Source organism: Sturnus vulgaris, chromosome 3 (assembly GCF_052056855.1).
Source record: "Sturnus vulgaris isolate bStuVul1 chromosome 3, bStuVul1.hap1, whole genome shotgun sequence".
NCBI lineage: Eukaryota > Metazoa > Chordata > Aves > Passeriformes > Sturnidae > Sturnus > Sturnus vulgaris.
Window position 1 is genome coordinate 69,451,922 of NC_142245.1, and position 16,839 is coordinate 69,468,760.

Below are 16,839 nucleotides of genomic sequence, written 5' to 3' on the forward strand. Positions count from 1 at the left end.
GAAGTTATATTAAAAATATGCCATCAGATTTCATTCCAGAGAAATCCAGGAGGAAAGAGAATGCACCCTGCTGGGTCTGAACCTGCTCTGGGTCTGGACCTTCTCTCCATCTCTTCAGCAGGCTGGAGCCCTCTCATGTGCAAGGGACTGGAGAACAGAGGCCATAGCATGGATTGAAGGGCACAGGGTAGACAGGTTTTCCCCTGCATCTCGCAGTACCTCTCTCTCTCAAACATTCTAAGGACCTATTTTCTCTCACAGCTCTAAAAAAAGAAGGTTCTGAAGATGTACCATAATTCAGACTTTCAGCTGTGAGTGGCAAAAGCTTATGACAGAACTTCTGATGCTCGGAAGGAGTGAATTTACACCATTCTTCCCCCCATCCATATGCTTACTATTGCAGAAGCAAAGGTTAATCAGTACTTTTTGCTTTTCAGATATCACATGTTGGAGCTTTTACTTTTAAAATAGAAGCATTAAAATAAAAGGAATTTTCCTGTTACTCTTGGACTTTTCCTAGGCTTTGATTAGCTAGCAGAGAACAGCTTTTGTTTTTATTAATGGAGTGGATGTCTGGCTTTGTTGGGTGTTTCAGTTTTGGCTTCCATTTTGTATCAAGAACAAAAAGAAAAACTGAAGGAGGATGATTTACAGTAACAATAATAATTTTAATACATCTCCTTAACCTTCATCTGTATCCTACCTTAAAAGTGATTAAGGTGCTATGGCTATATAAATTATTAATAATGATATAACGAATTTTATATCCTTGTCGACTAATGTTTCCACAATGTGGGTGGAAACAACTCTTCTGGTTAGACACCTATTGGATTGCTTGCAATGTAAATGTTGGAGTCCAAGAAATGTAATAAGGACAAGAAAGGAGACAAATAACATGTTTATTTTCATTTGTCTCTAAGGAAGTCTCAAAACCCATGAAAATGGGAGGTTTTATGATTTCATGAAAACATGTTTTACATTGCCCATAAAAACACAACTTCAAAATAAACAAATTCAACTTGCTTGCATTAGTAAAGTTCACTTTAATTAGGCCAGTTACATACCTTTTAACGTTAGCAGTGTCAGACTATAATGCTGTGTGACCTGTAACTCACACATCTGAGAAATGCTGCCTTTCCTAATGGAAATGGATTAAAAATTTGTTCCCTTACTGTAAGATGCACAGTATGTTGGATGAGCAACATTGTGTGCTCATCTCTAGAGAGTTTAGTGTAAAACAACTCCAGATTTTGTTTGGTGATCTCAGAGCTGGCTAAATAATTCCAGCCTTCCACAGCTCCAAATGCTGACATGCAGGGAGATGAAACTTTTGGATATTAAAATCCTGCTCTTTGATGCTGAAGGAGATTAGTTTTTGGATTCCATTCATTGACACAAAGGCCAGTGCTGAATGGAGGTGATATTTATTGAAACCCCTGAGTAAGCTGAAATCACTTTAGGCATGTACATGCATACATGTATTCTCTCACATTTAGCCAACTCCCCACGATGCTGTTCCTTTGAGCCAAGAACAGACAACTTTCAGGGACTTGGCTTGAAAAGATGTGTGCATGTAACACCCTCTGTCACATTTTACAAGAGGCTGCAATCAAGCAGTCTTTATACTTGGATTGTCTAGACACTGTGACAGTGGGAGGGGACCAGTGAAAGAAAAAGCCCATTTTGTCAGTGGTTCATTTTGCATCAAATTCCCCTTCCCTGTGTGCTGCTGTTGAAAAGATAAAGCAAGCAAAAACCAAACAAAAATCAAGACATTCATAATTCCCTGGTTCTCTATACCTATAATTCCTAGTAATAAAAATTCAAACCAACTTTTTAAACTACCAGTGCATATGTATACCATCCCCTTGTTTATTCACTTTTTTCAGAATAAATGCTTGTAGCAATTTTTCTTTTTGCTGCTGATTTGTCATTTCAACTTTTTCCTTATCAATGTGTAAACTAAATATGTAGGGTTGTCTTGTCAGCAGTTGTAAATTTATACATGAAATATTCCCGGATTTCAGAGGGGATTTTTTTTCCCGGCTCAACTGAACGTTTGTGAATGAGCAACAAGAAAACCACTTTCCCTCCCACTGGTCTCCCAGATTTCATGTTTCCTATCTCTTTTTTCTCTAGTTTTCTTCTCTACTTTTTTCATGAAAGCACATGGAAAAAAAATAAGAGTAGAAACAGAGCTGGGAGGGGAAAGGGAGGAGGTGATAGAGTTTCACAGGGATGTAAGTCTGCAAGCCAACAAAAAGGCTGTGAAATTCTTCTTTAAACAGTAAATCCTGCATATCACTTAGTTGCTTTGAGGTGAATAAGCCCATGTTGCAGCTTTTAAGAAGGCTGATTTAATGGCTTACTCTTTCCTGCCCAGGTGGTCAGCACCTCTCCACTCTTCCTGTGGAGCTGGGATTTCTCTCTGGTATCTCCCATGCAGCGTTTGCTCGCTGCTCATGTTTTGCTCTTGGCACATCACAGCCACAGCTTTCACAGAGGTGTAGCAGGGTCCAAGTAATGAGTCCCAGACTCATCCCTCCCACCCAAAGCCTTCTGGGCTCTGCCCATGCTGAGAGCAGGGAGATGAGCCATCACCCCACAGGGCTCTTGCCTTCCACGTGGTCCTGCTTCACTCCCTGGCAGTGCTCATAGGACTCCTTGGTTCTGAGAGGAGCCAGGAAAACCTCAATTCTGAGTGACATCTCCAAACAAAGGGTCTCCAGAGCCAGACTGTCAAAACAGTAAAAGCAGTAGCCATGATTCCACAAGAATCTGGCCGGGGCACCTCTGGACCTCTCATGGTCCTTGTGGGCTCACCTGGTGTCACTGCTGGTCCTGGGGATGCACAGCACTCTGCACCTGCAGCTCCAACCCAGCTTCCAGAGCGAGCAGAGGCAGGAGGTCAGCACGGCTACTGCAGCAGTAACTGCAGCAGTGTTCTGCAGCCTCCAGGCTGCAAACCCCTTTCCCTCAACCAGCTGTTGCTTTAGTTTCTTGTGGGATCCCAGGTCATGCCACCCATGCAGCAAGTAAAGAGTCATGAGTCCATTTTTCTGTTCTCCCCAAAGAGACTTAAGCATTTTGGTGAGGGAACCCTGCTGAGTGGATGTGGTGTCTTGAAGGGAAAAATGAAATGCAAAATGGGCAGTTTTAAGTCAGGCTAAGAGCAAGAGAGGGTAGACCCATGCTAAGTGCAGGCAATACAACTCCAGGAAATAAATAAAAATAAAATTACAGTGTAACAGAATCAGGTTGGAAAAGGCCTTTGAGATCATAGCATCCAGCCTTTGACTGATCACTAGCCTATGTCCAGTCCTAAATCCAGTTTGGCTAGGTCTGATCCCTTGGCAGTCCTGTGTGTGCACTTAAGATGATCTGTTCCATAAGCTTCCTGGGCACCAAGGTCAGACTGACAGGCCTGTATTTTCCCAGATCCTCCTTCTGCTCCTTCTTGTGGATGGGTGTCAAATTGAGCAAACAAAATGGTGCTTATTTTTCTGAACAGACTTGTAGAATAAGTGGAAGTATCTGCAAATTGTAGAAAATACCCTTCAACAGAAGCGTTTTTCTTTTTAATTAGGCAGATTAGATGTGGGAAGCAGGTATCCAGACTGTGAACTGTCACAGAAAAACAGGGAGCTGCTGCCTCATTTTTCAACCATTAGCACTGGTGAAACATTCTTTTCCTGAATCCCATGAGTTTGTCAAAACCAATTTCCTGTGTTGATGTTGGGGTAAGGCATAGAAAATAGCCAACCTGGCAGCTACAGAAAAACTAGGAAATTTTAAAAAGCATAGACTTTTTATTTACCCAAAGTGACAGATATTGTCTGAATTGTGAAATGAGGGGGAATGTACTTTGCTATATATTTTTCTGTTCTCTGTATTTTCTCCTTACCTATTTACATATTCTGAAAAAAGTATGTCTAGTAAGTAATTTTTTAAGATTTTTTTTTCTGCCACCTCTCTTCCAACCCCACTGCTCAGAGAATGTTATTTATGTGCCGGGTTGCATCTAAGAGTCACTGTGACTGGTTCAGATCAAGGATGCATCCAGACAAGTATTTGATTCCCTAAGTTCAATATACCCAACTTCAGAAACTCAGGTTTTGTGTCTAGGCTCAACTTGGGCCAGTAGGAAAGAGTTCAGTAACACCACCACATGGATTAGAGAAAGTTAGAGCTAGCAGATGAAAGGCAGCACCAGGTGACAGGACTAACCTTGCAGGACTGCTTCTGAGATGTGGCAAATCACCCTGTCTCCTCCACAGAGAGAGGCAGGCACCTAAAATAAAAAAGATTAACCCAGGCCCTGGTAGTGCCCCATGAGGGTACCGAACAAGAGGTTACAAGAATTAAAAAAAAAATTGGAGCAACCTTTTTGAAGCTGTAATTTTTGAAACCCTCTCAGTTTCATCCTGTGCAGAATCTGTACTTGGACTTGCTCTGTATTTGATATGTTAATTCTTCTGGGACTTTCTCTAGTTTCTTAGCCCCACCCTCTATTACCAGTGGTTTTAGCCTTCAATTTGGTACTTCATGAAAAGGAGCTTCCTTTTTTTTTTTTTTTTAGCTGTGTCCTCTGAAAGCTCCCTCCTACTTTCCTGCTGTAATGATTCTTGGCTCACAGCCACGCAGAGCTCCAGCAATGGAAGAAGGGTTTTACTGTCTTTAGGTGAAGTCCACTCGTGTAGTTGGCAAGGTCAAATATGAAACACAAGCTAAGTGCCTCATTCTGTGTTCTGGGGCCAGTCTTGAACATCTCCAGCTTAACTTTTTTGTCTGAGTCCTTCGCCTGCCCATTTCATCCTCCTGGCAAAGGGTGACAAGATGGGTTTCATCTTCTTTGTCCCTCTATGCAAAATATTGCCTGTCAGGGCTGAACAAAGATCTTCCTCTACCCTAAGAGCAGGCAGGACCCCCTTCCCCAGGCCTCAGGGAAGATTTTGTGTGAGCTTTTTTCCAACATGTTGCTGTTTATATTCAAATCACTGCAGGCTTTTTTTCTAAAGTACTTAACTTTTAAGCAGTGAACTTAATTTGAGCCTCATCATATGTGTGTTTGGAGGAGATCTGGTGAGCATCAACATATGAGCATCTATCCTTTCCTTCCTCTCCTAGGATTTTAGATAATGGGCTGTGTGCAATGTAAGGATAAAGAAGCAACAAAACTGACTGACGAGAGGGATGGCAGTTTAACTCAAAGCTCAGGCTACCGCTATGGGACAGATCCTACTCCACAGCACTATCCTAGCTTTGGTGTGACCTCAATCCCAAACTACAACAACTTCCATGCCACAGGAGGCCAAGGACTGACCGTGTTTGGTGGAGTCAACTCCTCCTCTCATACAGGGACGCTGCGTACAAGAGGAGGAACAGGTGAGCTTGAAAGTCTTATTTTAGTGCTGATAGTGTCAATCATAAATCTACAGCAGAGCCCTGACTGTCTCAGCATGCTGCTTTTAGGAAGAGTTATTTCATGAAATTGTGTGAAGAATTGAGGTAAGGTGGATGTGGGTCTTTACCCCTACCTTTGCTAACTTGCAGGTTCACTTGGGGTTGAGAAATTATGTGTACATGCCAAATTTGGCTAACTGCTTCATCCCTCTACTAGGGAATGTGAAGTGTGGGCTGAGCCACCTCAAGCAGTTAAACACTTGGCATGGCTATGGCTAAACTGTCTTTTCAACCCCCTTTGCCTGCTTGGGATCCTGTGATTGTACAGAGTGAAGGAGGTGGAGTTGCCTACTGGCTGCATAAGATTAGAGAGAATCGTTCAAAAAAGTTGGAGGGCTCAGTTTGGTTAGCTCCTCAGCAACTGGAGCAGCTTACCTGTGCCTTAGCCACATCATCTCTTGAGGTTCCTTTCCCTCCTGTCTTTTTCTTTAGGTGTAACTCTTTTTGTGGCGCTTTATGACTATGAAGCAAGAACAGAAGATGACTTGAGTTTTCACAAAGGAGAAAAATTCCAGATACTTAACAGCTCGTAAGTTTTAGGCTTGGGAATCTGCTTTTTAATAGTTTCAAACTTAAAATGTTTATAATAATGTTTGTTTATGTTATTAGCAAAATCTGATGTTGGCTATTCAAGTATGGAGGGGATTTGCTCTATGCTTACTCGTCCTTGCATTTAGTGTGCTTTTGCAAAGTGCCATATTGTTGGGGAAAAAACTTCAACCACATGCAGTTTTACTTTTAAAAAAGTGTTAGATTGTGTGATTTACTGCTTACATTTTACAGCAACCCCACATTCAGAACTGAGACTACCAGCTCTGTACTTCATCAGTAGCTACAGAGGTTCTGCAAGGCATGTACTAACACTTTTTCCAATCTGCTGCAAGTATCCCTACACAGAAATGAGCTAAAAGCTGATTAACAAAAGAGTCATTATGCAGACTCACATGCCAAGTTTAAAAAGATTTTTCTCCTTTTAAAGGTAGGTGATGCAGTCAGAACTTCCTAAGTTCTGTTGCATCTGACATGAAAACCACATTTCCATCCTGGAAATCATCAACTTTAAATTAATTTTATCAACTGCCCATAGAAAAAAATCCCTTAGCGATTTAAAAATAACTTCTAAAACTCACTGTGCTACTGACCTATATCTGAACATCTTGTAATTCTTGGCTAAGAGCATAAAGTGGCAGGCTCTGTTTTATGTTCACTACTGCTATCATGTGGAGGTAAAAATGGGTTAACAACCAAGTATGTCACTTTCTAAAGGCTTTGTGATATTGGCCTTCTCTTTTTCTCTTATAATATGTGACAATGAGGCAAACTCACCCCTGGTGCAACTCCTGGTAATTTTAATATAGCAACTGCAAGGTTGGAATTGGCTCAATGTGCATTGAAGTTTAAAAAAAATCAGGTAATTCTGTGGAATATTTCATGAAGCTAAAGAGCTTTGATGTAGATGAAAGCACAAAAACTTCAGTTACGACTTGTAGAGAGAGCAGCAGTTTAAAACCTTTCTGCTTCTAAATTAGCGGTTGGAAAGGAACCCTTTTTACACCTATGATCCATTTTTGTTCACATTGCCTTCTGCTTTCCTAACCTTGCACAAACGATGCCATAACTTGAAACAAGAAGTTCCACATATTATAAATACCTTGTACATGCCAGTTGATGAAATCTGGTGGTGCACACCAGGACTTATGGAGCAATCATCCTTGGAGTTAGTGAGACAAAGACGTTTCCCTTCATATCAGTGGCTGCAGTACACGCATTTTGATGCAGATAATTACTACCTGGAAGAAGGGTTTCTAAGAAAGGAAAAAAGACCAAGCATTCATTGATTTTCCTGTAGGATTATAGAAGCTCAGTTCCCATCGTAGTTAGGTCTATTTGCTTATAAACATGGCCCTAACCACACCTCTGGAATAGTGACAGCCAGACTGGGAATCTCCAGAAAGCTGCTTCTCTGTAACAGTGCTTCCTCTTTTCTTACTTACATCAGGAATGATATTAAATAAGCCCATTTTTTAAGCACCTGCCAATGTGCTTGCAAATAGGTAGCATATATGTGCAAAAATGTAGTTTGTCTGAAGCTTTTGGAGGAGTTTGGATTTGGGTTTTGCTTTAGCTCTCAACAAATGAAATTAGATTTGTGCTTTGGAGTAAACATTCAGCGCAACACCTGAAATGACATACAGGGGGTATCCCTGTGATTTGAAACCAGAAATTTTACTAAAGGCAGTCTAGGTGAAAGAGGTACCTGCAGAGTGGTTCAGAGCAGAGCCTGACTTTGGGGTTTCAAAACACTGAGCCATCCCCAGCATTCCCACCCCCACACCCTGTCTGGCCCCATTGACTAGCTGCCTCCTACCTCAGCTGCAGGTCTAAAATTAAGAGCTGTGAAAAAAAGCCTGCATTCCTCCTCTTTTCTGGCAGTGCTTTGAGAGATTTAAGCTTCTCTGTCAAAGCAGAGGGGGTTGTTCCTGATGTTGTGATCATCTATGGGACTGCTTTTTTCCTCCCTAGATACGACAAAATACCTCCACCTAGTGGGCTCTCTGCACAGTAAGGAGAAGAGATGGAATGGGACAATTTATCAAGCTCAGTGTGGCATAATGCCTCAGAAATGTTCTACAGCAGCATATGGGGGAAGGGTTAGCACTTCACTGGCAATACTAGAGACACAAACAAAAAGGGCCATTTGCCTGACACACTAATGCACACAGGGTATATTAAAATAGTGTCAACTGCCAGCCTCTGCAAAAGCTATTTGCACTTCATGTTTCTTGAACTGTAAAATTGGAAGCGTCTTCTTTTTGACTTATCACAGCTGTTTTCTAGTTGTTTTCCACAGAGTTCGTGCTCCTTTAAACTGTTAAATAAACTGAAGTTGAAAATTTAAAGAATTCACCTTGACACAACCTTTCCTTCCAGTATTGGCTTAGAGAGTGTGTTTTCTACAACTGTTTTCTTCCAGAAGAGGCTGAATTCTTCATTTGAATTCTCCATTATTATTATTTGATAATAGTGTTTTATTTAGTGACCAAGTCTCTGGTTTACAGAGAGGGGAACTGAGAAGGAGTTTCTAAGCAGTCCAGAAATAGAAAAGAGAATGCTTGTTAGTAGTGGTAGGAGTTAAACACTGGTGAATCTGGTGCTGAGAATGAAATAAGAATTGCTAAATCCCAAATCATTGCATCCTGCAAAAAGCTGAGAAATAAACTTCTCTTAAAGCTGCACATCCTGCAGTAATGTGCATTGTCTGAAAGGCAGTACCATGCCCCACTGTGTGCACCAGTGTAAAGCTCATGCTCAGCCTACAGACTGCTGCCTTAAGATGGTCCTGCATGAACCTCTTCACATTTAAATGTTGTAGAAGAGGTATTGTAAGTATTTGAAAATGCAGCCTAGTCCTGTGCTACCTCCTCCAGGTGGCCAGCAGAGGGAATCTAGACAATGAAGTGTGAATACTTAAGGGCCATCTAAAATGCCATGTTGATTGATGGCTTTTTGATATCTTTGGGTTTCAGATTAATTATGCTCATAGAAATTTAAAACTAGCAGTGAATGTGGCATTGTATTGTCGTTTAACCTCAGAGAACAACTCAGCCTCACACAGCTACTCATTCACCTCTTCCATGGTGGGATGGGAGAGAGAATCAGAAGGGTAGAAGTGAGAAAAATCATGGGTTGAGATAAAGGCAGTTTAATAGGTAAAGCAAAAGTCATGCACAGAAGCCAAGCAAAACAAGGAATTGATTCACACCTTCCCATAGGCAGGCAGGTGTTCAGCCATTCCCAGGAAAGCAGGCATCCATCATGCCTAACCATGACTTGGGAAGGTAAACACCATCACTCCAGATATTCCCCCCTTCTCCTTCTTCCCCAGCTTTACATGCTGAGCATGATGCCATATGTCATGGAATACCCTGTGGTCAGCTGGAGTCAGCTCTCTTTGGCTGTGTCCCCTCACACAGATCCGTGCACACCCCCACCCCCTCTCTGCTCGGGTGAGAGGCTGAAAAAGACCTTGACACTGTGGGAATGCTGCTCAGCAGTAATGAAAACATCCCTGCCTTATCAACACTGTTTCCAGCACAAATCCAAAACACAGTCCCACACCAGCTACTTTGAGGAAAATTAACTCTATCCCAGCCAAAACCAGAACACAGCATTCATTTTGGCAATTTTCCTATAAGCTCTTTCAAGGGTCTGTATTAGAATAATTGTTATGGACACAGTTTTCAGTATTCTAGTCCAAATTCAGCCCTTGCCAAACCTGATTACACTGGGCTGTTCTGCCTCTTCACACTGTTACACTGCATCTGAAAGGCTACAGTACTAATCGCTGCTGCAATAATTCTAGATACAAAGAAATATGTGTATTATTTGGGTTTAGGTGCAAACAGCTCTCTCAGAAGCACACCGATGATAAAGAGTTGAGTTGCTGTGGCTTCTTACGGCCATGCAGTTTTGGGTGCTGTTAGCAGAGTCAAATCATTGTCTTCACAGCTGTGCCTTGCTCTCACTTCTCCTCACCTCTGTTTCCACAGGGAAGGAGACTGGTGGGAGGCCCGTTCCTTGACAACAGGCGAAACTGGTTACATTCCCAGTAATTATGTGGCTCCAGTCGATTCCATCCAAGCAGAGGAGTATGATTTCTTTTTTTTGTTCTGAAGACCCATTAGTGCTATATTAGAAGGCCGTGTGAGGAGCTGGTTTTGATTGATTGCAGTGATTTTGATTGATTGCAGTGATTTTTCAAATGACTTACATTATATTTATTTCAGTTCTTAACTGCACTGATAAATAATTAGGTAATTAGTAACAAAAGAAGCACGAGCTCAGTGCTTTTTCAATGTCAAAACAAAGGAGGAAAACCTAAAGGAACACAGGTCTGCTTCCTTTTTTCAATTGTCAGCTAATTTCAAGCTTTAACCAAAAGGTGCCCTTGCTTTTCCTGAACCAACTTGTAAAAATATTTTGAGAGTCAATTAGTGTGCAAACTGTCCATTAAAGAGGACATGTTGTATCAACAAATACAAATCCTAGGATAGGTGGGATGTCCACCATTCATACACAAGGTTTCCTAATGAGGATTTATTTTCTATGCAAAGAAAAGGAGTGATGTGTGTATTCACATTATTTCCAATATAAAAGATACAGTGGAGGAGGTTATAGAGCTGAGCAGGTACTACTGGAGTCTGCACTTCAGGTTGTCCTTGGTTGATTGTGAAACAACACAAAAACATTGCTGCAGGAAGTAAAAAAGGCTCTAACTCTGAAAGCCTCATATAGAACCACAAGTAAAGTGGTTGAATCTCGTCCTTCTACTTAGATTTTATAGCTGTGCTGCAACAAAAATATTGAGTACTACTAAATCACTATGTAAGTTAAATATTTATAGCAACATCTGTACAAATACTGCTCTTTGGCAGCGACAATTTTCTGCCCTTTTCCTTGTATATACCCTCCACCCACCACATCTTGGTCTCTGTTTGCCCAAGTCTGGCCTTTGTCAGAGGACACCAAGCATTCTCAGCAGCTGCTGATTATGAGCTTAAATGCAAAGAGCTACAGCCCAACACAGGGAACATCTACTACACGGTTTGTCACGTTGGCTTTCCAGCACGACAAAAGAGACACAGTGTGACAAAAATGGTCAACTGTATCTGGGTAACCACAGTTTGCACACAAAGTCCTCTCCATCTCTGGGCTTTGTGACACTATTTGGTGATGCTAAGTAGCATTTGTCTTACCACGTTCTGATATTTCCCTAAGGTGGTACTTTGGCAAGCTTGGCCGAAAAGATGCCGAGAGGCAGCTGCTGTCGTTTGGAAACCCCAGAGGTACCTTCTTGATCCGGGAAAGTGAAACTACCAAAGGTAGGCTGGGCAAAGGTATTCTGACTATGGATGAAAAACTGTGCTGAGTGTGTGAAATACTCTCTTCAGTGGTATGAAGGTAGAGATAAATATCATTTTGCATGTATTTGTGTTAGGGAATTGAATGTCTGGATATCCTACGTCTTAGGGCCAGTGCTCAAAGTAGAGAACAACCAAAGTACAGCTCATGCTCAATCCATGGTATCTGCAGTGCAAGCCACATGGTGTGATCCTTTGAAATGCTGGATCATTGGGGGGAACAAAAAAAGGAGAAAAAAATTATGCAGCAGTTTTAAATTCACATATTAAAAGGGAAAAGACTTGAATATACTTCTAATTAATATATTCATAAAGTATTCAACTGTATCCATTCTGTTGAAGTCAAGTGGAAGGGTGTATTCTCCTCCTTCCCTTAAAAATATTGGAGGAGTTCCAGTTTTCTTGGCGGGTGCTATTTTTTCTTTTACATTTTGCTCATAAAGCCTGTCAACATCTTCTTCAAAAGCTTCACATGTATGAAAAGATCTTTCTAATTCATACAACTATTGAGAGAAAACTTGCAACTATGTAAAAACAAACCTGGCCATTTCTCAATTAACCAACAATCCAAAACAAAAGCTGTGGGAGGCATAAGTCACTAGAATTAATTCCATACATGTTCTGTAGTCTAATGATGGTTCACATAATTAAAGCACCAACTTGTCAGTGCTTTGATCAGAGCACACTATCAGCTAGGCTTAGCATGCAAGATGTCACAGCTAGTGAAGGAGTTTAAAGAAGAGAAGCAATACTTGCACTCCTCTCCCTGACCTATCTTCAAATGCTGCTTTCAATCATCTAAAATTGTAAGTTTTGCATTATTCCCTGCTGCAGTCACTGGATTCTTCCTTTGCTGCATGTAACTCTGAAGACTGTTTTTGGTGCAAAATCTGAATAGACTTGCTGTTGTTCCAGGCAGACAATTTCTTTTCACCCTACAGCTTCACCATGCTTCCCATAGCAGTGAGGCACTCTCACCAGGAGTGAGACAGGCTCTAACTTGCTCTTTTTCTGCAAATAGCCTCCACCTGTTTTTTTTCACCAACAGTTGCTCTGATATGTGTGAGGAGCAGGACTTCATCCCACTCTGTGCCAAGTTTAAAAACTCGCTCATGTATGCAGCTATGGATCCTAAAAACAAACACAACACTGTTTCTCTAAACCACATCATCAGTTTAGTCTGGTTTCCCCAGTTTTTACACAGTGATAGGGGATATGTTTTGCAGCACTGTTTACTTAGCTAAGTCAGGAGTTTTTCTAATCTCTTGTGAGACACAAAAGCATTGGGGAAATGCAGTAATTCATCACAGGTAGACTTAGGGCAGCAATTAATTTAATTTCTCTGCATTTGAACTTCAGGCTCTCTACATCTTCAAGCAGAGTTTGCATCAAAGCAATAGGAAAAAACAACCATTTTTGTAAAAAATGCCTATTTCTCTTCTCATCCTTGTGGTGTTTGAGTATGTTGTTAGAAGAAAACAGAGAGCTTGTTGCTCAAGAGAGAGAAAAAATCAATTGGGTGGGCTCAAATGATGTGTTCTGCCATAAGTCTTCTCAAAATGCCCTACCTCAACTAGTCATCTTAAGGCTTAAGGCAGGAATTGTTTTATGACCTAGAATTGTCCCTTCTGTTTGAAATAATAACAATAGTAAAATTAATCAGGATCATGTTAGAAGTATCATTAGGGATGATTTCAGTATTAATTTAACCTCCCTTGATCACGGTTGCCTTCTCTTCTTACTTTCAAAATAAATCATACGGAGCTGGCTTTTCATTTTTTCAAGCCTGACTACCCAGGTACTTCATCAGTTCTTGTCTGTATAATCATTCACCTGGTTTCAATCTCCACCTTTCAAGACTGTCTGGTTTTAGTTGTTTGGCTTTTAAAAAAAAACCATTAGTATGATATATTGTAATGTCTTATTTCTATCCCAAATTTTTATTATTTATCTCTTGTACTTAAATTTGCCATCAGATAATAATGGATAGTATCGATAACTAACAGCCTAAATAAATGAATAATGAAATACATCTTAGTTCTTGTTTATGTCCAGGTTTGAACTAAAGCTTCAGTCCTGACTGATCTGAGGTCAGTGGGGGTCCACAGAGGACCACCCACACAGCTCTGATTGCAGACCTGGAGCTACAGATTGTTTACATTTTCCTAAAGAATCTAAAGTAGTGACCAGATATGCAGGGAGCGTGACTAAAGAAAATACAGCTGCTGCCAGTGGATCAAAACTCAAAAATGTGGAGGTGGAAAAGAGTGCCTGGAAAATTCTGAAAGGAGGCTGACAATGTACAGCCCAGAGTGGTGGTACAAAGCATGCACAAGATGTGCTTGCAAATCACCAAAAAGGCTTTGAACTCCTAGTTGAGAGAAATGTACTGATTCAGGGGGAGAACCTCTTCAGAAAACTGTCCTGAACAAACAGTATTTTTCTGCACTTAGAAATCATAGAATCACAGCAAAGCTGGAGTTGGAAGGGATCTTAAAGATCATCTAACTCCAACCCCACCAAAATAAACACGTGAAAGTAAAATAATGGGTTTTTTTAAAGGGAAAAAAAAGAAACATAAAACAACCCCTGACACTCCTTTTAGGGTGCCTCCCATTCAAATAAACCAGAATCATCTGGTTTAAGTGCTGGCTCTTTTCCTCCTATATAGGGGTCAAACAACAAGGAATTTGAGAAGTCCTTGGAGTCAGGGTGGAGACATTTTGCTCACTGCATCTCCCTCAGGGATGAGCCACCCACCAGTGTAACCTGTTGTTGGCTAGTGTGTATCCTGGGGATACATCCAAGGAAGATATCTTACACTGGGACCACCTTTCATGTCATACAAAACTGTTTGCTGGTGGTTTTCCTTTTCTGCCCTTAGCTGACATGGTTACCAATGACAGCAGCAGAGGCTCCAGAAGGAGGACCTTCCTGAGCTCTCTGCAGCTGACAGTTTCCTCTTCTCCTTTTAATGCCTGAATTCCCTTGAGTAAACACAAAATTTGTCTGAGCCATGAGTGAGGACTTGTTTTCTTTGCAGCCTTTGAAATGGGCCATGTTTTTGTTCAGATGCTGTGTTACGCTGTAAAATGTGGCTTTGCTTTTGACACTGTAGAGAACCACTGCAGAGAATCCCTGTAGAGAACACTATCCAGTGTGTCACTGGATGTAAAATAGCACTGTCCTCCAGGGTAAGACACCTGAACATGCAGGTCCCCACGTAGGTGGCCGAGCTGTTTTTGCAGTCAGCAGGAAGCCAAGGCTCTGTTCAGCCACCCCTGACTGCAGACACCAAGTGCCCACGCTGGCATTACACCACAGTGCCAGAACACTCGTGGAAACCGGGCTGGGACTCAGCTGCCCTCATAGCATCACAGGCTTATGTATGGGCATATAAATCGAGCTCCCAGCCCACCTGCACACTGCCACCACTGCACCTAAAACTAAATCCAGCCCATCAACTGAGGTTCCTTTACCTGGCCTGAGCATCCAGAGCCACTTCAAATGCCTGCAGGGCATCCACATGGCTGGAAAAATGCGACAGCCTGTGGGAAAACTGCCAAGCAGCATGTCCTGGGGCATCTCACATGGCACTTAATCCCTGTGTTAGGGCATCTGAATCACACTAGTAAGCTCTAAAGCCCCATATGGATTTGGGAAGTTAAACATGAAGTTCTTGCAGACCTACTGGTGCTCAGTTTTGGTGTAGTTTTATCTTCCAAAGACCAAGGTGTGCTTATTTGGTTGTTTTTGTAAATAAGTTTGGGATCCATTCAGGTGACAATACTACCCATATATAAAGTCATTATCTCCAGAGCTTCCTGTGAAAATCTTGATATTTACCACCCACTGGCATTTACATAAAGTATAGTATCTGCAGTGTAACCTGACACTTGGAATAGGAAAAGTCAATTTAACAGCCCGGAGCAGTAAATGTTAAAATGTGAGTTTTCATTTACACAGAAGTCCCGATATCTTTTCTAGAACATTGTGAAAGGGACATGGTATGAACGTCCCAGGATTTCTCTGACACTTATCTCATTGTATTAGATTAATTTGTTCTTTTTCAGGATACAGTGAGCTTTTTGGAAGCAATTTCTCTTTCACTTTGTAACAACTGACTAGGAAACAGAAATCTTTGTGACTAAAAGCTAATTACAATGTTTTATTTCTCCTTTGCTTGGAACAGGTGCCTATTCCCTGTCTATCCGAGACTGGGATGATATGAAAGGAGATCATGTCAAACATTATAAGATTCGTAAACTTGACAATGGTGGATATTATATCACAACTCGGGCACAATTTGAAACTCTTCAGCAGCTGGTTCAGCATTACTCAGGTAATTTTTCAGATAATATATGGCACTCTGAAGTATTTTAAGACAAAAGTGTTTGCTACTGAGCTGATGTATGTGTGAGATGCCCTAAAGAGTCATTTGATCTATGACTCTTGCTTGTTGCAATGCATCTTCTGTTATCCCTTTCCCATTAGAGTTACAAATGTCTTTGAGTGCCGTTCACCGGATACAGCAGCAGAGCTTTTAAAACCTGACACTTTACTGTGCTAAAGGTTTTAAAAGCTCTCCCTCTTCTAAGCAAGCAGAATTACCAAATTTGACTTGCACACCTCTAGGCATGAATTCCCTGTGAATGAGTGCTCATATGTGCCATTTTGCAGCACACTATTGCTAATAAAGCAAATAGGAATTGCACTGTGGAATTCAGTCACCTAAAACAATGGCCAAAAGGTTTGCATATATTAGATACATTACATATATTTTCCCACTGAATTTTTGTTCTATGTGCAAGGTATTAACATTTAAATTATGTTAAATAAATAAGGCAATATGCATGTTTCTTTATGCACACTATTTGTGTCCACCCACCAAACTTTTTTTTTATTATTCCTGTGAACAAAGTGTGGCATGCACTATTCCACCCAAAAGTACATCCTGTTGTCATTGGCAATTGGTGTACAACAAATGCAATTTCAAAGCCCCCCAGACCTCTGCGTAGGACAATTGGTCCTTATACAGAAGATTGCCATGCTTCTCAGCATAGTCATTTTTTAAGCAGAAATTTATATTTTGAATTATTTGCTCTTTGGGGTTTTTTTCCCCTTTACTTTATCTTTTCATAATATTATTAACAGATTACCCCAAATGCTTGCTGCTCAAAAACTTTTCATAATTTTTACTTGGGAAATCAACTTCTCTGTGGGGCATTTTTTCTGTATTCTTTGTATTCTGTCTGCTGTATTCTTATGCTATTCATACTAGACATCTGGCTGTCTTCTCCACCCAATTCCTAATGGGTGTATGCTGCCAGGGAGGATTTCTAGTTGTTTCTGGTGACTCTACTTCAAGCTAAATGAGGTATAAAAACTCACATATAAGGAAGATCATTTACAACCTCACTGTACCAGTTGGTATATGTCAAATTTTAGTTTCCTG

The 16,839-nt window shown here is 41.0% G+C and overlaps 1 protein-coding gene across 4 annotated transcripts in view; it reads left to right on the forward strand.

Moving 5' to 3' along the window:
• Positions 1 to 16,839, forward strand: part of FYN (FYN proto-oncogene, Src family tyrosine kinase) — a 137,925-nt gene that overhangs the window by 91,606 nt on the left and 29,480 nt on the right. For all 4 annotated transcript variants that reach the window (XM_088161901.1, XM_014879274.2, XM_014879272.2 and 1 more), the window contains 5 exons: positions 5,128 to 5,385; positions 5,896 to 5,992; positions 10,014 to 10,112; positions 11,242 to 11,345; positions 15,577 to 15,726. In XM_088161901.1, the coding sequence (XP_088018027.1) occupies positions 5,139 to 5,385; positions 5,896 to 5,992; positions 10,014 to 10,112; positions 11,242 to 11,345; positions 15,577 to 15,726 (697 nt within the window). In that variant the 5' untranslated portion in view covers positions 5,128 to 5,138. The remainder of the gene's footprint in view (positions 1 to 5,127; positions 5,386 to 5,895; positions 5,993 to 10,013; positions 10,113 to 11,241; positions 11,346 to 15,576; positions 15,727 to 16,839) is intronic.